General features: G+C 44.0%; 1 protein-coding gene across 1 annotated transcript in view; it reads right to left on the bottom strand.

Moving 5' to 3' along the window:
* The window catches only part of HSD17B7 (hydroxysteroid 17-beta dehydrogenase 7), a 135,934-nt gene that overhangs the window by 98,505 nt on the left and 15,399 nt on the right, over positions 1-22,030 (bottom strand). Inside the window, exon 3 of the mRNA XM_083156674.1 lies at positions 13,901-13,993. Within this exon, the coding sequence (XP_083012800.1) occupies positions 13,901-13,993 (93 nt within the window). The remainder of the gene's footprint in view (positions 1-13,900; positions 13,994-22,030) is intronic.

The raw sequence follows: 22,030 nt of genomic DNA, 5'->3' as shown, positions 1-22,030 counted from the left end.
CAGCTTTCATGAAATCACACTTGTCTTTTGCCCATTCTGCAAAAATTGTCCAAATTCTATAATAAATACCTGACGACACCTTCTTCCCTGCTTGCAGGAGGATGTCGATTACTGCCGGTGACAAATTCTTATTCTTCAGAATCTGCCTCTCAATTTCCAAGCCATTAAATGTAACTCCTCCGGTTCTTGACAATACACTGGTCCCTGCTTCAGGAGGTTGGGTAACAGGGGCAAAACGAATGGGGATTTCTCCACTACCGGAAACCAAGCCCGTCTCGGCCAGTATGGAAGGACAATAATGACTTCTGCTTGTTCTTCCCTGACTTTCTTCAATATTCTGTGTATTCATGCAAATGGGGGGGGGGGAACACGTAACCCAGATTGAACTGCCAACTCGGTGACAGGGCATCCACTCCTGACGAACCCCATGCTGGGTATCTTGAAAATAATTTGGGAAGTTTCTTGTTCATGGAAGTTGCCATTAGATCCATTTCGGGTTGTCCGAATCGATCCACTATAGTCTGAAAAACCACATCGTCCAATTCCCATTCTCCTGGAATGATGCTGTTTCGACTCAGGAAGTCCGCTACCTGATTCTTCTTCCCTGGGACATGAAGAGCTGATATCGAGAGTAAGTTGTCCTTGGCCCAATCCATGATGTTCTTTACCTCTAACATTAGCGATGCACTCTTCATTCCCCCTTGATGGTTGATGTATGTTACCGTAGTGACGTTGTCTGAGAAGATACGAAGATGTGCCCCACTGATTTCTTCCTGAAAACTTTCGATTGCACGGCATACTGCCCTTAATTCCCTTAGATTGGACGAACATTCTGCTTCTTGTGGGGACCACAACCCTTGACAGTTTTTGTTCAAGAAATGCACTCCCCATCCTCTTGCGCTCGCATTTGTTGTGATAACTTTGAACTGAGGACTTAACAGCGAAGAGGTTCTTTGACCAGACGATCGCTTTCCCACCATAGAAGAAGTGATTATTTTACTGAACAAGGAATTTCTATTATTTTGTCCATGGCGAATTGACCTCTTGAATATTTTAGAAGAGCCCACTGATACGGCCTCATTTTCCACCACGCCCAAGGTACGATGTCGATGGCCGAAACCATCATTCCTAATAGGCTTAGTGCCACTCCTAATGGGACATATCTCCTTGAATGGACCACTTGAAGTAATTCCTGGATTTTCTCGCACCTTCTTTCGGATAACGATATTTCAAATTTTATTGTGTCTATTTTTATCCCTAGAAACTGTATACTTTGTGACGCTACTAAATGACTTTTGTCCCAATTTATGAGCCAACCGTGATCTTTTAGAAATTGTATCACTTGTTCTGACGCTTTTACTGCTTCTTCTTTTGATCGACCTGATATTAGCAAGTCGTCCAGATAGGCCCAAATCATGATGCCTTTTCTTCTGAGACATGCTATTAGGGTTACCAGAACTTTCGTGAACACTCTTAATGATGATGTAAGGCCGAATGGCAAACATGTAAATTGGAAGTGCTCTTCTCTGATACAAAATCTCAGATGATATCTCCGGTCTGCTTCTCGAATGGGAACATGGAAATAGGCATCCTTTAGATCTATGGATACTAGATAGTGTTTTTGCCTTAAGGTGGCCATACACACGCAGATTTATCTTCAGATCTGGCTGGTTGGAACAAAAACATGGTTATGGATGAGAGCAAATGACAGTTGACCATTTGCTTGGAAATGTTGGAAAACTGACAAACTGTCACTCATCCATAGCCATGTTTTTGTTCCAACCAGCCAGATCTGAAGATAAATCTTACTAGTGTATGGGCACCTTTAGACACATAAGGATTGTTTTTGACGTTTCCATATGGAATTTTTTCTTCCACATGTTTCTGTTCAGTTTTCTTAAATCTAGAATAGTTCGGAATCCTCTGGACACCTTCTTTATGACGAACAACCGGGAATAAAACCCCGAACCTTTTTCTGACAGAGGGACTTTCGACTGCTCTTGAGTCTATCAATCCCTTTAAACTTTCCTTTAACCCCTTCCCGACATTTGACGTACATTTACGTCATGGTCGGGATGTACTTCCCGACGCATGGCATAAATGTGTGTCATGACTTTAAAGTGTCACCACGTCTATAGACGCAGTGACAGAGGGACGATGGCTGCTGTCCCTGACAGCAGACATCTTCCCTCGTGGCCCAGGGGGGGCAGCGATGCCCCCCCCCATCGGCGATCGCTGCGATTGGCTGTTCAAATGTGAACAGCCAATTGCAGCGTTTTCTGTGTTCTGTGTATAATTTTGTCTCTGCTGCCCCCTAGTGTCCAAAAAAATTAAAAGGAGGTTGAAATAATGATGGTAAAATAAAGTAGACATATGGTCTTTGTTAGTTATTAACTATTTTGAGTGGTATGATTATTTGTCTCACAAGCAGAAAATTTAACATTTTGCAAAATGTTCAATTTTTTTACGACATTTTGGTATTTTTCACAAAAAAAAAACAGACTGTATCGACCAAAATTTACCACTAACTTAAAGTACAATGTGTCACGAGAAAACAATCTCAAAATCACTGGGATAAGTAAAAGCAATAAAAAGTTATCCCCACATAAAGTGATACATGTCAGATTTGAAAAAAAGGGCTCTGTCAGGAAGGCAAAAACAGGCTGCGGCGGTAAGGGGTTAAAGCTTCATTCTCCTCTCTGGATACTGGAAGTCTTGAAACCAAAAATTTACCCATTCTTGGTCTTGTAAGGAATTCTAACTGATATCCTTTTATTATGTTTATAACCCATTTGTCTTGAACCGACTGGGTCCATATATTTACAAATTTTTGTAGTCTCCCCGCTACTGGTAAGGATTCCATGGGGGCTGGACAGTCATTGTCTCTGAAAACCTCTTCTAGTTGACTGATGAAAAAATGCTCTGGAGGTTGCTGGAGCATATCTGTCCCTATAAGGGCGACCTGGTCTGTACGACCTCGCTTGCCTGAAACTTTGCCTTTGGTACAAACTCCCAAATTTTCCTCTCTTGTCTTGAGGGAGCCTGACCGACTTTCCCCCTGACATTCTCTGTATCATTGCATTCAACTTGGTACCAAATAAAAAACGAGCCTTTATAGGGTAACCTCGCCAATCTATTCTTGGAATGGGAGTCCGCCGCCCAGGCCCTAAGCCATAAAGCTCTTTGAGCCACAACTCCTGATGTAACTGCTTTCGCTGCATAGTCAATAACATCTAATGAAGCCTCACACATATATTCGACTGCCATTTGTATATGCGTTAACTTTTTTATAATTTGATCCCTAGGAGTTTCTCCTGAAGGTCATCTTGCAATGCTCCACCACACCATAACCTAAGGGCTCTGGATATTGATGCAACTGCAACTCCAGATTTCATGGATACGGCGCTTGCTATATGCAATCTTTTGAATGCATTCTCCATTCTTTTATGCATTGGATCCTTTAGCGATGCCCCGTCTTCTAACGGAATAGTTGTTCTAGACAGTTCAGCTACCGCTGCGTCTACCTTTGGGATGGCACACCATTTCAGGAATTCCTCATCCTGTACCGTATACATACGGTCTAACCTTTTAAACGTACCCACTCTCTTATCCGTATTGAGCCATTCTTTCATTATAATAATCTTTTACAACCTTGTGCACCGGAAAACACCTTTTCTTCTTTCCTCTATCTTCAAATAACGCATCAGTTTCTGATTTGACAGGCACTTTATAATTTAATGCTTTATATAAGTTCTTTAGGACTAATTCCACCACTTCCAAATTAAAATGACGGACTTCCTCGACCAATTCTCCAGATTCCAAACTTGACACACAAGAACCATTATCATCAGAGAAATTTTGCGCCATGTCTTAGGCCTCTTGTTATTAAACTCTTCTTTAGATACAAAATTATTTTTCATCCAATCCATCATGTTATTTAACTGATCTGACACTGTTGGTTCTGCATCTCCCTGCTTAGAACAATCCAGACATAATGCCTCTTCTGCATCTCCAGATAACGCCTTATCACATGATAAACACAACTTAGGGCATTATTCTGGTTGGTGCGTATATTTCTGCGTACTTTCGGATAGCGGTTTTTAGCCTACTGCGCATGCGTGGGGAGCGCTATGCGCATGTGCCACGCATGGTCTCCGTACTTGTACTCACTAATACCGTACAGAAATGTGCACCGCAAACACTCGGGAAATATGGGCGTATTATGGGCGTCATTCGGAACTACACAGGGGCGTAGTTTCAAAGTGGGCTAAACTGGGCGGAAAAAATATGGGCGGACACGGGGGAGTGCATTTTTTTCGTAGGCGTGCATTCGGACAGCACACTGAATACACGCGAACAAAACGGCAAGAAATATGCGGTGTTCATAAGCAAGTATTGCTTTGCGGACACCGCTCGTTCATGCGCTAGGCATTCGGAACGCCTAATCACTACAAGTAATGTCAGCTGAACACAATACAATCCACTCCTTTACTCATTAATTACACGCTTGTCACTGCTTCAATTGGAACCATTGCAGCTTAAATGGTCCATTACTAAACACACACATATATGCTGCACTTTGCAAACACTTTTACATTGCAAATAGTGGACACAACTTAATATTAATAATAAAAATACACATGTCACTTCGACATGTATCAATTGAACCACACATTTGGGGGTGAAAATAAATTTTTTACTACAAGAACTTATAAAATAAAATGGAAACCGGCAAAAAATAAAAAGTACCATGCCAGGAATAAAACTAAATTATATATAATGAAGACATGATTTTTGCCCATACATAGCCACAGCAGAATCATTAGGAACACATCAGGTGGCTTCACAACAAACCTATAGCACCAACACTTCAAATACAGCAGACAGTAATGGTAGCCGAAAGAGGCCAACAGGGGAACCAAACATGACATGCGAAACGAGGGCAAATGTGGCTACCCTCGGCACGGAATTGGACACAGGAAGCTGACACACACAGCTCAATGAAAGATTTGGGAAGACATAAGGGTGGAGATTAATGCGGACACAAGTTCATTTGCGGGCACGTTTGCCCCTGGCAGGCTCCTTGCCACGTGCAGCAGCTCTTCGGCCACGGCCAGATGGTGGGCCAGGTGGAACAGATGCTGGTGAGGGGTGGATGGTCTTCCCCCTCTGGCAGCAGGGAGTGCTGATGGTGGGAATGCACCAGAAACGGATGACATTAGGACCCTATTGCTGGCAACTAGCTCCACCATAAGGTCATTATGGTGGAGGAGGAGGTCATTTTTCCGCAGGGCTTGATCAGCCAGCACCTGCAGGCTAGCAGCAATTGATTGCTGTCTGGCAGCCATAGCCTGCAGGCTCCCAGCGATACTGTGCTGGCTGGTGACCAAACCCTGCAAGACCTCCTCGGTCCTACGCACCCGCTCTGATGCCGACTCTCCCTGCTGCTGAATATTGCCAAGCACATGCCCCCACATGGCCAATTCAGCCGCGGTCAGTGGCTGCAGCTGCTGCACGGGCCTGCTACTGGGGGCAGGTGGCACAGACTCCTCAACCTCCTCAAGAGATTCTTGACCAAGCGGTGGGGATACTGTTGAAAGAGAACATTACAATTACAACACATTCCATGCAAAATTCGAACCAGCTACTTATGGCATGGCAAATAATTACCTTCAAGCAAAGAAGCCATGACTTCCGCTGGGGACTCGCTGTCCATGGTGCTCACCCCCCGGACCTCCTCGACTGCAATGCAGCACTCGGCCATCTCTTCCAGGGGGGTGAGCTGCAGCTTTGATGGCATGGGGCCAGCCCCAGAGGTGTGGCTGTGTTCCCACCGCTTGGTCAGTTTCTTCTTGAGGTTGGTTTTGAAGTCGTGCCACCTGCAATCAAAGATTACATATTAATACATGTCACTCCTCATGTTTGCTGTAGCACCCATTGCAATCTGCCACAGATTACAACATGTGCTTCATGACACCAAACTTACATTATATTACATTCCAAAACCAACCCTTAGAAGATACACTCACACTCACCCTACAATAACTATCAATTAAATGACATGGCACACATGTCTGTGCTTCCAAGCAACGTGACGGCCATTGACCAACTCCATCTAACATCTAATGTAAACATTACTGGTCTTGTACTGCTCAAATGTAACACACATGAACTTGCCTCTTCTTAACGTGCTCCGTCTCACGAACTTGTGGAGCCACCACATTAATCTCCGCCGTTATGTCCTCCCAGATCTTCCATCTCCTTGTGTGTGTCAACCTGTCCTGTGGACACTCGATCCAATCCCGTGCCCGGGGCACCAGGATGGCAAGCTCCTGCGCTTCGTATGCCATGTTCCTGCGGCTTGGTTCCTCTGTTGGCCTCTTTCGGCCACGGCCACCTGTCGCTGTACTCAAAGTGCTGGCCAGGCTACTCTGTTGGGAAGCCACCTGTTGTGATCCCAATGATTCTGCTGATGCTGAAGATGGGCCAGCTGCTGATTGGCCTGATGTAGATGGCCCAGCTGGCTGCTCTTCTCCCACTGGCTGGTCTGGGTTGAGGGGGACATAGGTGGTGTTGGAGTCCATGCGGGCTAAGAGGTTCTGCAACACCTGCTCTTCCTCAGATTCAGTGCCAGCCATATTTGCAACAACTTTTTTGCCTTTGTAGCCCATCTTTAAATACTATTTCTGTAATTGGCGTAAATCAGCTACAACCTGCGTTCCGTGCGGAAGCGCCACGTACGGCAGCGTACGCCGTGGTGTGTGTGCGGTGCATAGGCCACACCGATAGTAGCGGCAACTCGCTTGTGCAAAACCTGGCGTAACAGCAAACTATAATTTAGGTGACCTGTTTAAAGATTTGTCTTAATGGACATCTGTAACGTTATGCAATCCTAAATGCTATCTGTAAATGTTCAGTAGTACTGTGCTATTGTTGAGATTGTCCATAAAAAGTAAGTTACCCAATCCATTTTCAAATCCGGCCCAGAAGTCATGCAATAGTGATCACTGATGTCATGCACAACACATGTGCTAGACCTATAAATAGTGCTTTGCTGGTAGGTGCATTTGTCTCCAGAGCTGTATTGGGCCAGGTTCTAAGGTAAGCACTCGCATGCTCCAGATTGTTGGTACAGCAAAGTCTTGTTAGCATTACAGAAACATGTTACCTGCCCACCATTTAACTGACAGATGTTAAACCTGTGTGGCACCATATAATGGTGAACTACATGTCCCAGCATTATTTGAAATGTTTCATTTTAGTTATTGAGCAGTTGATCACACCTGTAATACTTACTTAGTGTTTAGTTGTTACATGTTTTAAATACATTTGTCTTTAAGAAGGTCTGTGGTGAGGTAATATTATTGTAACTTCATTCTAGATTACTATGGATCTGTGGGACTACACTGGGCGCCCCTGTATTATACGTATAGTAGCATCAAATGTGTCACATTTTTGAGCATGACCAATCTTTGCATAGGTGTCTCCTTATTTATTAACCTTTTGTTGTAGGTTGCTGAAGCAGTGATGCAGTATATGGGTGAGAGGCTAAGGGCACTTGCGGCTCACCCCACTCGTCGGCAAAGGAGGCCAGGACGTGCTAGAATCTTCCGCACACGGGTGACACTCTTTGGGATGCCCGATGATGAGGTACTTACTAGGTACAGGTTACCCCCACATGTAATTCTAGATATACTCTCTTTAATTGAGAGTGATCTAGAATCTCTTCATGGGATCATGACAGCAATTCCGCCTCACACTCAGCTGCTGGCGGTCTTGCATTTCTGCGCCTCGGGATCCTTCCAACAAGTAGTGGCAGTACTTGCTGGAATATCTCTGCCGGCTTTCAGCCGAATCCTGAGGCGTGACGTCAGCCATGTTTAGGCGCAAGGGACACTTCATGGCCATGTCTTTTGCCCAAGAGACCCTTCACCGAAGCCAGCAGGCATTCCATCAAATTGCTGGCGTCCCTAATGTGATAGGGGCTGTGGATGGCACCCATGTACCATTTGTGCCTCCATCAGGTGAGAAGTGAGAAGATCTATAGGAAACTAAAATTGTTCCACTCACTGAACGTGATGGTGGTATGTGGCCCATCCATGGAAATTCTCGCCTTCAACTCGAAGTTTCCCGGAAGTGCCCATGACTCTCATGTTATCCGACAAACCGGGATTTGGCAAAGACTCCAAGAGCTTGAAGGCCGTGATGCATGGGTTCTGGGTGACTCCGGTTACCCATGTACGCCCTGGCTACTTACGCCGTACAGCTCCCCCGAACCAGGCCCACAGGAGGCATTCAATAGGGCGCATGTTGCCACCAGGCAAGTGGTGGAGCGCTCAATTGGCCTGTTGAAAGGTCAATTTAGAGTGCTCCACCGCACTGGTGGTGACTTACAGTATGCGCCTGAAATGGTGTCGAGGATTGTGGGCCTGTGTGTTTGTTTTCACAACATAGCTGTGCGGCGTGAGATACCCTTTGATGAGTGGGAGGTTCCATCTGAGCCGCAAGACCCGCCCATGTGCCCATCCCGCTCCCCTGAAAGCAGACGTGGATACCAGCTGCGGGACTCTGTGGCCATGAGATACTTCAGGTACATTTCTGAATGTTGTCCAGACCAAACCTCATTCCGATCTAAAAACCACATCAAGGTTGACAATGATTTAAATTTAGTGTCCTCCTAATTAAACATTAGGCAGCATGACCTCTTAATGGCAATAGCAATAGCACTACGTATTAGGTTTGAGGTGTATTGGTTTAAGCCCAATATTGCACGTATTGTCCATAGATTTAAAAACATATTTTATGTATTCATTTTTTTAGCTGAGCTTATCATCCGTGTCTGGTGAGTACATTGAATTTCTTACTTTTTTCATCATGTATGTGTGGGATGTGGGTGTGATTATTTTCTTTGGAGATGTAATTTTTATGATCACATATATATATGTTTATTTTGGGGGTTTAGTTCAAAATATATAAGCAGTAGGAGGTAGGCAGGCAGGTGTCCAATATAATGGAGAAGTGCTAGTATGTGTATGTGTTTTTTTTTCATAAATGTAGGCATACACATAAATGCATACAGTAAGTAATACGAAGTACAGCTAAGCGATGCCAAGCTATAGCACGCATTGCTTGGCGGTGCGATGTTATCGCCGATGGTTGGGCGCATACACAATGTCCATGTCAATATGGATAATAAAGTTAATACCAAATAGTGACCTTACCAACCAATCACAGGACATGATAATTTCTCATACGCCACTCCTAAAATGGCAGCTTACCAGAGAGCCCAACCCTTCAGCACCGCGGAGCTGTTGTCTCTGGTGGCTGTGATGGAGAGGAGGCTGGGGCGTGCAGGCCCCTTCATCTCCAATGCAGACAAGCGCTGGGCGTACCTTGCTGCCCGGCGCCGGATATTCGCCCGCACCAATGTGCGGAGGACCGTCGCCCAATTGGAGCAGCGATGGTCCGACCTAAGGAGGCGGCAGCCGGAGCTGCTACAGCGGCTCAGACGCCGAATTGAACGTTGTAAGTTTTTTCGCAATTCATTAATCATTAACATTAAGGGCCAGATGTATCAAGCTTCATAAAGTGATAAAATGGAGAGTGATAAACAACCAGCCAATCAGCTCCTGCCTGACATTTTTCAAACACAACCTGTAGCATGACAGGAAGGAGCTGATTGGCTGCCTGTTTATCACTCTCCATTGTATCATTTTTTAAGCTTAGTGCATCTAGCCCAGTGAGTGTTTTCATTTTCACATTATTGAATAATAAGATTACATGAGGTCAGTTGGGTGTTTATGACATAGAAATGCCATATACTATATGTGTGATATATAACACATATATAATGTGGTTAGGATATGTACTTGGTATAGTGATTACAATGTCAAATGACACTGACCCATTTTGTTTGGTTAACCCACAGCACGGGAGAGAGCCAGACAGGCCAGAGAGGAGGAGGGCCAGGAGGCCGCAGATGAAGGCCAGGAGGCCGCAGATGAGGGCCAGGAGGTCCAGGAGGACGCCCTTGAGGTCCAGGAGGTCGCCCTGGAGGTGGAAGTGGAGGGCCAGGTTGAGGTGGAGGAGGAGGAGGCGGGACAGGTGGAGATGGAGGAGGAGGTTGAGGGCCACCATGAGGTGGAATACCTCGCCTCCACCACCCGTACACACACCCCTCCCCCTAGCCAATCACCAACCTCCACTATCTACCTCCCCCCCCCGTGTACCAAGAGGCCCTACCCCTTGAGGAGTTGCCACCGCCTCCAAGTCTGGAGGAAGAAGAGCCGGTGGAGGTGTCTGGCAGGGGTAAGTAGACGCAATGACTCATGACTAACTTAGGTACAGTTAGTTATGTGGCAAAGATGATGACATTTTGCTATAATAGAGTAAAGAGTAGTCCTAACAAATGGAAAACAACAGACACACTTTGGCCTTATAGGGCCATGCTGCAACCGTGCAATGTGCAGCATGCATCATGTACCGTGCATCATGTAGGTGATGAGTGTTTCTTTAAGCAGGGTCTTTGTATAGAAGACAAACAAAACATCAATGGAATATGAGCAGGCCAGATTTCTAACGGAGTCTCAAGTGTCCAGTTCCCCTGGGCCCCCCTGTAGCCAGTGGTCCTGTGTTGTTGCCATGTATTTTTGAAAGGACTTATGTAGGATGTATTGAACTTAGAAATGGTTTGGTGTATGGAAGCAGATTAGTGCTGCACTTTCACCTGTCTGGCAATGTGACAAGGAATCATGAAGTAATAGGGTAGAGTGACTAGGGTAGCCTTTTAATGTGTTATCTATCTATCTATCTATCTATTATGCAGTTTAGCTATTAAGCAGTAACATGCAGGTATATATGTATGGCTAAACGTGGCATGTTGTAGTGGGTGTAGGTTTCGAGTAGATTGGGGAGTGTTTGGCCAGGAGAAGTGTGAGTGATCCTCAAGTGTTGTGGTGATTTTGATATATACATTGTCAAATGTATGAGTCACACAAGTGTGTGTGTGTATGTGTGTGTGTGTGTGTGTGTATGTGTATGTGTGTGTGTGTGTGTGGTGGCAGCATCATGATCATATATTTTCTGCCATTAGATACAGGATTGGCTAAGTATTTGTTTGTATGTATGATTTCTCATGGTGTAGGTACTTAGGATTGACTGTACAAGGTGTACCTGAGTAGCATAATTAATGTTGTACCCCCTTTCTCATGCCCACAGATTACCTGGAAGCAGCCCAGGGTGTGCGAGGGGCCCTAATGAGGCTGCAGGAGGACCTCATGCGTATGGCTGGCCATGTGCAGGACCTCTGCGACCTCCTGCTCGATTGAGTTTTTTTTTTTTTATATATATGTTCTGTAAATAAAAGTTAACGTTTAAGTACGAAGTTGTCTGTGTGTTATTTTAGTATTTTACAGTATAAGTATAAATATAATGAAAATAGAAAAAATGTTGATGTTTACTTATGTACGCTGCAAAAGGGTAGATAGCATTTTTTATTGCATAGGGAATGTTAGGGTTAATGTAAAGTGGTTGTAAGTGTTTAATGATCAATTAGATAAATAATAGATGACCAGGATAAACAATCCCTTTTCAATGAGGTTTGATAATTGCCTAAGTGTGTCATGTGATCCATTTGGGAATTCAGATAAGAGTGGTGGTGATTTGTGCGTAAGTACACCGCATCGGTGCGTACTGGCAGGTTCCCGTCCGTTCTGACGTGGTAAGGCCGTGCATACGCGGTCAGACCGTGCTTACGCTGTCAGACCGTGCAGAATCTGAGTGTTTCCCATATACACACGCATGGTTTGTATGTCGTCCGTGAACACGCCCTGTTCTTAAAGAGTGACTTCGCCCGAATGCGGAGGACCGGTGGGCATTTCTACGGACGATGTCCGCAAGCCACCGCACAGCGTGGCGTGCGGACCGCTCCGTAGGAATTCGGGAAAGTACGCACCGATCTGAATAAGGGCCTTAGTCACATATTTCTTCTTGCACAGCTTCTTCCTAGGTGCAGGAGGCACACTAAAATAAAGAAAATAGAAACCCTTACTAACTATCATAAGACCAAAAAACTCTTTGCTAATAACCAGTCCTCTGTGAGGACCTACCTGAGCAGCAATGTCGGTAGCTTCTGAGTGGATTCCTCCATAGTATCCAGTATAGCAATCTCACCGTGCACAGTAGAAACCGCCATGCTAGTTTAAAAACCAGTGCTATATGTATATGCAGTTGCTGAGCTAGCAGCGTCCGGTTTCTATACAGAACACACAGTCAGAAGTCGTCATCGAATGCCGTGGAACGTGCGCGTCATAACGCCGCGTCTGGAACGCAGCGTGACCTCACTGCGCCGCGTGCGCCCGGCAGAACGCCGCTTCCCATGTGCTACAGTACGCGTTTGACTAACCTGAGGGGGACGCCAACACACTCCATAGCGCTCGTATTGAAGGCATCGGTGCCCTTCTAATTTAGGTATTGCCTCCGGCCCATACCAGTGAGGGGAATACAGGCTCCGCCATTCCCATGCTGCCCAGGGATGACTGCAAACCAGCCAGCTGTAAGTAAGAACAAAATAACAAACCTAACACTGCACTACCTGTCTAAACAGAGGAGACAGGAAAAAGACTAAGGGAGGAGAGGGAGGAGCTGGCTTATGTAGTAAGGAGGAAGAGGAGGAGGATCCTAGGAAAAATCTACCTGTCTATACTTGAGGAAGAATGGGTTAAACCCATTGTAAAGGCTGCCATGAAGTAGGAAGAAGAAACAACTTTATTGGCCATGTGTGCTTGCGCACACTAGGAATTTTTTATGGCTTACAAAATCAACCAGCATCAACCAGGGATGGGGGAGGGGGGCATTACATACATTACATTAAGCCATTACATGTGGGGAATACATGCCCACTGAGCAGCACAGCACCTAGGAAGCCATCAGTAGCGCCACTGGTCGTTGCAGCAGCCAGGTAGGTAACCCTATAAGCAGTGACAGTACAGATATAGCACACATGGGAACACATACCCGCTGAGCTGCACAGTGCCTAGGGAGCCATCAGCGGCGCAACTGGTCATTGCAGCAGCCAGGTAGGTGAGAATATAAGCAGGGACAGTATAGATATCACATAGAGAAAACATACCCACCGAGCTGCCCTGCCTGGTGGTGAGCACCCTGCCCAGGAGGAGTAGGAACAATTGAGACATATTATCTTGTAACAACACAAATGAAAATGTTCCAGTACCTATAATAAGATTAACAATTTGCAATCGCAGAAGAAACAGGTCTTAACATGTTTTGGGTAAATCAGAGTTGCACGTACGCGTCCTCTCGCTCGCCACGCTTCGGGCATGGTGGCTCGCTGCGCTCGCCACACTTCCTAAAGTTAACTCCAAGCCAAAGTGGACACTGGGGGTATGACGTGGATAGTGGGGATTTGATTGTGTTAGTGGGTGTTGTGTGTGTGTAGTGTGTGTGTGTAGTGTGCATTATACTTACCATCCATATAGACAAATGCACCATGTATTCATTAATATTTGCCCAGTTGTACATATTAATGTGTCTGCACAAACCCTATTAGTACATAGCTTTCAATATTATGAATAGAAGTCTACACTAGTCCTATACCTGGTACTCTATACACATAGAACTTGCCTTAGCCCACAATTCTGAATACACAACCTGACTAACCATAGCCTACAAGCACAAATGCAGCCCAGTAACATCTATTTAGCAGAAATGCGAGTGAGAGGTGCTTAGCTATGAATCAAGTGCAATGCTAATAATGGCAAGATCCATCAGCAAAACAAACTTGTGTGAAGCCTGAATCAGTTCCATTACTGTATTTTGTGCTACATCATGTAAAAGTACAGTTACAATTCTACAGGAAAAAATAGGTGGAAATATATATTACCTTGAAAAAAGACCCTTGATAAAAGCTTTAATGCTTATTTGAGGATCTGGCATTATCCCAGCATTCAAAAACAAATAGTCTATGCGCTCATATCTGTCAAGGAAGAAATAACATTGATACAGTTACTACAGTATTTACTTAAGTGAAATATAGTGCTATGTGCCATTACAGCATTAAACAACCTCATTATAGCCAGTAAAGTGATGCAGCAGTTGCACTGATTACAGGCATTGTCCACATACAAACACACACAACTTCATAACACAGAAAATGTATCATTTTACCCTTTTTAGAAATAAAAATACCCTGTTGTTTGATAAGAACAAGCAGCAGGACTCCCTTACTTTTAAATAAATGCTACATTAGAGCAGGTGTAGATCTAGGCTCTTCTTTTAGGGGATTTAACAATTAATCCTGACCTGTAATCCTGTCATGGTACCTCCTTCTTCTGGTTTTAATGAGAGCGAGAGTCATCAATCCAAAAAAACAATGTGTATAGCAGGTAGATGGTGGCACTCTCAAAAATAATAATAATAATAATAATAATAATAATAATAATAATAATAATAATAATAATAATAATAATAATAATAATAATAATAATAATATATATATATATATATATATACCGTATTTGCCGGCGTATAAGACGACCCCCCAACATTTCCACTCAAAATATAGTTTGTTATATACTCGCCATATAAGACTACCCCCTCTTCCGCACACCTCCCTGTCACTAGCAGCTGTCTGGTCCCTTGAGTGGTGGGTTTTGCTGGGGCAGGACAAACCTATCAGGGCAGGTTTGTCCTGCCCCAGCAAAACCCACCACATAAAGTTTTAATACCCCCTCATCTGCAGCTTCCCTGCAGTGATGCCGCTGTCCTCCCCCCAGGCATAAATACCAGCATATACCGGTATTCATTAAAGGGTACATCTCCTCTGTCCCCCCCCCCCCCCTTCTTATGCATACTGTGGAAGTCTAGTTGCACACACGCCATTTTAGGATAGTATGGCCGCCATTTTGGTTCGCAGAGTTGCGCAAATAAAGTTTCCATACCCGAGTATGTGTGACAAAGTGGACCAGAAGAGTAGCCATACTATCACACATAAATTCATAAATACATACTGACACTAAGTAAAATGTAGTTAAAGGTTTAGAACGCCACACATAGCTTAGTTAGCCCTGCATACATCTGTCTGTATCATGTTTAGTACCGTTCCGTTCATTGTGCGAAGTATTCCGGTCATTGCGAATATTTCGCAATATACACGGCCCGATAGTTATGGACATAATCCATATTCCAGAGACAGTTTCTTTTGAAAGTATGTAACAAAGGAATCTGGATGAAACTGGTTCTTATAACTGCTGACGCCGAAACCATCAAACAAAGGACTCTTAAAGTTCACTCCCCTGCACCTAGTCAAACCAGTTGTATCATCTTACCCCCAATCACAGTGGACCTGACATACGATCTCTGACCAATGGGAATGGCCTTTGACCTCCCCCTTCTGACCCTATAAGATAGGTGACCCAGGGCTGCCCGGTCACTTCGGCACATCTACCTTTCCCTGACTATCCACCGGGCTATAGTTCATCCCTGAACGATAGCGAGCTCTGACCGGACTGCGCTTCGCATATTTGATGAGACGGTAAACGGTTGCATTAACGGTATTTATCCTTAGTGTATTGTTGGCTGATTGTGTCTTGTATCTGTTTTTCTTCCCTTAGTAGAGCCTGTATAGTATATACTTTGTTAGACTATTGCATAACTTGTTATACCTGTATTTTCTATTTCTGTAACCCCCTTTTGTCCATTAGGGACTTAAATACATCTTTTTGTGGAGTTCCTACCTCCTTACTTCTATACCGTGGTTGTGTCTGTTATTCGCATTTAGCGATAAAGGTTTATTACGGACTCTGTCCTTAAAAGGTATATTCGCAGATCAGAGTCAAAGTACTGCGTAAGGATCTCTTATTAAGGTATTGGTTCTTTGGTGTATAATACACGATAAAGGTACGCTACGCTGCGCTACGTTTTGTTCGCACGTAGTTAGGCATAAAGGGTACGCTGGTTACGGACTTAATACGTAACTCGCGCTTTTCAATTATTGTTTCTTTGCGTCTTATTAAATCGCCATTAACAATACGGTACCGCACAGGCACACGAGTCCCCCCGAGCCCCACCGAAAACACCCGAGCCTGCTGCCGACATCAAATGCGCAATCTGACAGGCCGTTAGGCTGAAGAAAACGCTGCAGACAAATACCGTACTGCTATCTTTTATTATTAAGGTACGGTACCGTATGCATAAGAAGGGGGGGGGGCTGAGGAGAGGTACCCTTTAATGAATATATGCCACACCCGGCATATAAGGCGACATCACGCCGTGCACCCGGCGTATAAGACGACCCCCCACTAGAAGGCAAATTTTTATGGGCTAAAAAGTCGTCTTATACGACTTATATATGTAGGTGTAGACCGCACTCTCACTGGGGAAGACAAAAGTCAACGGTGGGGTGTCCTGTGAAGGGGTGCAGAGTGTACTCCGAACTCCAATTTACAGAAAGTGGTTTCTCTGAGACAGAGACACAGGCACTCGCCACTTTATCCAAAAACAGTCAGGTTTTTGATAAAAATCAAATGTTTTTTATTATTCAAATAAGCCAGTAGGCCAAAGGGATAATATCACCATACTCCGACGTTTCGGTCCGTAAACAATGGACCTTTATCAAGGAGCGTTTTAGGTGAGTAAAATAGAGAACATCAAAGCCATAGGTGCGCTGCATGCAAACCACCACTGCTCCATGCTGCATGCATGCACCTCTCATTCAGAAAGTGAGAGATTTAGTAAGAAATCTCCAGTTTTTTTAAAGCGGCAATTATTTACACTGCAAAACCAGTTTGATTTTTCAGTGTAAATGATTGCTGCTTTAAAAAAACTGGAGATTTCTTACCAAATCTCTCACTTTCGGAATCTCTCATCCTATTAAATCTCACCCATAGTGTCTGCCGACACCACTTCTTCAGGATGAGAGTTTCAAAGTTTGATTGTTCTGACTGTAAAGAAATTTTGCTCTTCTAGATGAAAATTTTTTTTTTTCTTCTAATCTAAACTCGTGCACTCTCGTTCTAGATTCCTGTCTAGCAGAAAAAAGAGTGTTTGACAGTTCCTTATATTGGCCCCTAATGTATTTATACATATTGAGCATGTCCCCCCTTAAACGTCTCTTCTCTAGTGTAAATACTCCCAAATTGCTTAATCTTTCCTCGTAGCTTAAATTCTCCATTCCCCTAATAAGCATTGTTGCTCTTGATTTTTTCTAATTCTATGATGTCCTTTTTATAGTGTGGGGCCCAGAATTGTACTCCGTATGCGAGGTGCGGTCTAACCCATGATTTGTACAGAGGTATAATTACTTTTGAATCCCTAGTTTCCATGCCCCTTTTAATACATGCAAGAGTTTTGTAGGCCTTATTTGTTGATAAATTACAATGAGCACTACACCCCAGTTTGTTTTCTATTTGGACTCCTATATCCTTTTCGAGTACTGAATTAGAAAGAAGATAGCACAGAAGATTGTGCAGAAAGGTAGTTACGCTAGTTAAATGCACACAAAGAAAAAAACTGCTGGTACTGGTTTCCTAGCACGGCCACAATCGCGGCCATCGGGGGTAATTTTTAGTGGCCTGCGACGCGACCGACGCGATGCCCCCGATTTTTCCATTGAAATGCATTGAAAAATCGGGTCGGTCGTGTCGTGTGCACCTAAAAATGCTTAAATGGTCCAGACGCGATGCCCACGATTTCCCCATAGGGAACAATGTTAAATGCCTCAATTTACCCGCGATGACCACGATTTCCCATAGGAAACAATGTTAAATGGATCAATTTACCCAAATCAGCATAGGGAAGAATGGTAAATGGGCCAAAAACCCCCAAAAAAACCACAGAGCAGTGGAATGTCCCCCCAAAAGTAGTTGACGCCACCCCGCCATCAACGTGAACCCGAAGCGTGGCGAGCGCAGCGAGCCCGCGAGGGGCGGCGGTACGCGTCCTCCGACCTTTTCATGCCCTACTATCCACGTCGGCGTGGAGTTGAGAATAGAATAGTGTGGAGAGCGCAGCAAGCCCCGCGAGGGGACGCGGATACCTTCACAGGTAAACGCGTCCCTTCGCGGGCTTCCCAGGTGTCCGCGTCGCCATGGACACCTGGGAAGCCCGCGAGGGGACGCGTATAACTGAAGGTATCCGCGTCCGCTCGCCACGCTTCGGGCTCGGTGGCTCGCCACACTATTTTATTCTCAACTCCACGCCGACGTGGATAGTAGGGCATGAAAAGGTCGGAGGACGCGTACCGCCGCCGCTCGCCACGCTTCGGGTTCACGTTGATCGCGGGGTGGCGTATAGTACTTTTGGGGGGACATTTTTATGTTCAGGGGTGTTTTTGGCCCATTTACCATTGTTCCCTATGATAATTTGGGTAAATTGAGCCATTTCACATTGTTTCCTATGGGAAATCGTGGTCATCGCGGGTAAATTGAGCCATTTAACATTGTTCTCTATGGGGAAATCGCGGGCATCGCGTCTGGCCCATCGCACCCGATTTTTTAGCGGCCGCGATGGCCCCGATTTTACCCCCGATGACCGCGATTATGATCGTTGTGGCCGTGCTAGGAAACAAGTACCAAACTGCTTTATTGTATCCTGAATTCTGATGTATTTTGTTTACATTAACAGAGTCAATAAAATGTAACTTTTAATGTAGTTTATTAAAATACCCCTTTGTTATGTTTCCTTTATTTATATGTAAACAGAGGGGAATAGATCGTTCCAGGTGAAATAAAGAGTTAAAATCACATATACTTAGACATTGTGCTCATACAAAGAATAAAAAAAAGTGAGAAGTGGTTAAAAAAAAATGTCAGAGCCCGTCATTTGCTGCACTTTATTTAGTTATACTTTTCTAAGGAGATTCACTGGGTCTGTTTATGCATACATATATATTGTTGCCATTAATTGGCTTCCAGCCCAGTCTTCTCTTCTTTGAAGTATTTCATAGAGATTTATACTGGCTACTATTGTTACCAATTAGTGTCTACTTCTTGGCTCTAAAGCTGTGTACACACGGGGGCTATAGGGGCTGAAATCGCTGGAAATATGGTCGCTGGCGACCATATTGCCAGTGATGGAAGTGGGCCCCGGCGATAAATCGACGGGTGCGCGCTCCCGTTTTCAGCCCCATTCTAATCGCTCCCCCGGCAGAGGTTCCTTTTCATCAGCGACCATCTCTGGTCACAGATGAAAAGGAGACACTGGGCAATATTTGCTCAGCAATGTATTGCTAGCAATATATTGCTGAGCAATATATCTCCCCCGTGTGTACGGGGCTTTAGCCCAGTACTTTTTCCTCTAGAGAAATGTGTGTATAGGATGTTATCTTTATTTATATCCTTTTATTTTAAGCTCTCTCAGGGCTTGAGATTATATTATTTAGTCAGGGGGGAGTTGGTATATATGCACAGTTTCGTACAAACTGCACTGCTGTTAAATGTTAAATGATTTTACATTCACTATGCCCTCTGGTATTACACATCAAGTGGCTATATTCATACAGGAGATTCTAGACCAATCACGGGGATCCCAATTCTGTGTACAGTTTTTATTTGTAATGTATCACATTTATAGTATCACTCTGTGCATAAATGGTCAATATGGTATTACAGAGGTCTCCTGCCTGACCCAATAATGGGAGTGCTATTGTAATCTTCCTTATGGACTTGCCGTATTGTCTATTCCTGTGTGTGCCTGTGTTTAAACAGGCTGCAATTTGTGTGATTCCGTGCAACTTATTTTAGTTTTATATTGTGATTCTTAGATGGGTTTGCCGATTTGCATCTTAATTTATATTGTGTGGAGTTCCTAAAATTAAGTCTCCATATCTGTTTTCATATATCAGGCTCTTAATTTCACATTAATTAGGTTTGCCACTTTATATGTTTAAAGATCTTTATATTTTGTATGTACCAGTACCGAGGTCCCCTGCCTGGACCGGCAGTTGGAGCCCCGCTGTGGTCTCCTGCTTAGGATCTTATAACAGTGGCTATTCCTATATGTGCCTGTATCTTACAGATAGCAATATATACTGTGTGGCTGGGTATTGCTAGTCAAAAAGGGAAAAGGGGAATTGGGAAGTCTGCACTGGTTGGTGCTATAGCACCTGATGAGGCCCCAAGCGAGACAATATTGTACAATTTATATGTAATCTCTGTGGGGGTGCAGCCAAAGACAATAGGTTTATGAACAAAAATGGAAAAAGAGAAATCCTTTCTCTTTTTTCCATTTTTGGCTGGGTATTGCTAGGTAGATAGACTTCATGTGGCTTCCCAGACTGGGTAAGCAGTAGCGCTATTCCCCTCTACACATACACACACACACACACATTTACTCTAGGTTATATCATATACAAATAATTTCATAGCCTGCAGCTAGAGGGCTGCATGTTATGAAATAAGGCCTTTTCAAGACCAACCGATTTACCCTCCTTAGGGCTAGATTTATTTATTTCACTCCCCCAATCAAAACGCGTTTTGGAGGTCACATAGTTGAGTGCGGGACAATCTGACGCTTGATGCGTCCTTCATTGTCTGGCGGGGTGTCCGTCCGTTTTGCCCTACTTCCTGGTCATGTGAATGGAGTCTGACGTCACACGCTTATCACGTGTTCTGTAATGGCCAATCAGCGCTGCGTATTTACGATCCCGGAGATTTAGGTTTATTCAGACTGCCCAGGACTCTGTATATTGAATAATTTAACTTGGTATACTGTACTTATGTTTATTTTGTTAATAATTGATGTTATATGTTTACCCTTGTATATTTGTGGTTATCGATCTTTTATTTCATACTGGGATTTTACTGGAGTTTGCTTTTTGTGTATTTCTTATAGTAATCTGATCCCGTTTATTCCGGGTACCTTCGTGTCCGGAATCTGTATAAGAGAATATGTTATGATGTTTATATTCGGTAATTATGTAGTATCTTGGCGCCCGATTTTTTGATTGTATGCCTTAAGTTAAGGCATACAATCAGATGCGATGCGATATCGCATGGCATACGACCATATCGCATGCGATGCGATGACCCGATTTTTCCATAGGATTCAATGTTAAAATGGACTGAGTCCATTTTAACATGGAATTCAATGGGAAAAAGGGGTCCTTTTCATACCCCTACTATCCAAGTGGGCATTGAGTTGGATATAAACCTGTGGCGAGCGTAGCGAGCCACCGAGCCCCGTGAGGGGACGGTATTCTGTGTCCCCTCACGGGGCTCGCTACGCTTGCCACGCTTCGGGCTCGGTGGCTCGCTACAGGTTTATATCCAACTCCATGCCCACTTGGATAGTAGGGGTATGAAAAGGACCCCTTTTCCCATTGAATTCCATGTTAAAATGGACTCAGTTCATTTTAACATTGATTCCTATGGAAAAATCGCATCGCATCCGATTTGGTCTCATACGATGCGATGCGCCCGATCCGACCCGATTTCTAAATCGGGCGCCCAGATACTACATAAGTACCTTATATTCTATTAATATATTTCTATATGAGTCTACTAGAAGTGCACTAAAGATAGACTCCCTGTGTCATTGGTTATCCTTGCGTTTATTTTTAACCATGTTTATAGTTCAATTATATTCAATGGTTTTGCAGAATATTTTGAATATTCAGGTTCCCCCGTTCTGATGCTCATGTGGGAATTGTGAGCGTGTCCACCAAAAGTGAAAAACAAAAAGGGGGGGAGAGAAAATTCTCACAATAAGTGTTAATATGTGTATTTTATACTAATAGTGGTGCTTATATTGATTAGGTGATGTGCAGGGACGTATATATAACTATGTCCTTGAATTCCCTGTGACATAGTAAAGTGCAATAATTGTCATACTGAGTGTCACCTTGTGTAGTGCAACAGTGTGTTTTAAATGTTGGAACCTCTGAGTGTTGATCATCTTCCTCATATACTTATATTGTTCTACTGCTGTAAACCTGTTTGATATATATACTATTGTGAAAGTGTTCTATTCCTTCTTCTTATAATATTATCTTTGTAATCATTGATTAATAACATGT

Source organism: Crinia signifera, chromosome 8 (genome assembly GCF_055691185.1).
Source record: "Crinia signifera chromosome 8, ASM5569118v1, whole genome shotgun sequence".
Lineage (NCBI taxonomy): Eukaryota > Metazoa > Chordata > Amphibia > Anura > Myobatrachidae > Crinia > Crinia signifera.
This window is presented reverse-complemented; position numbering and strand designations above follow the sequence as displayed.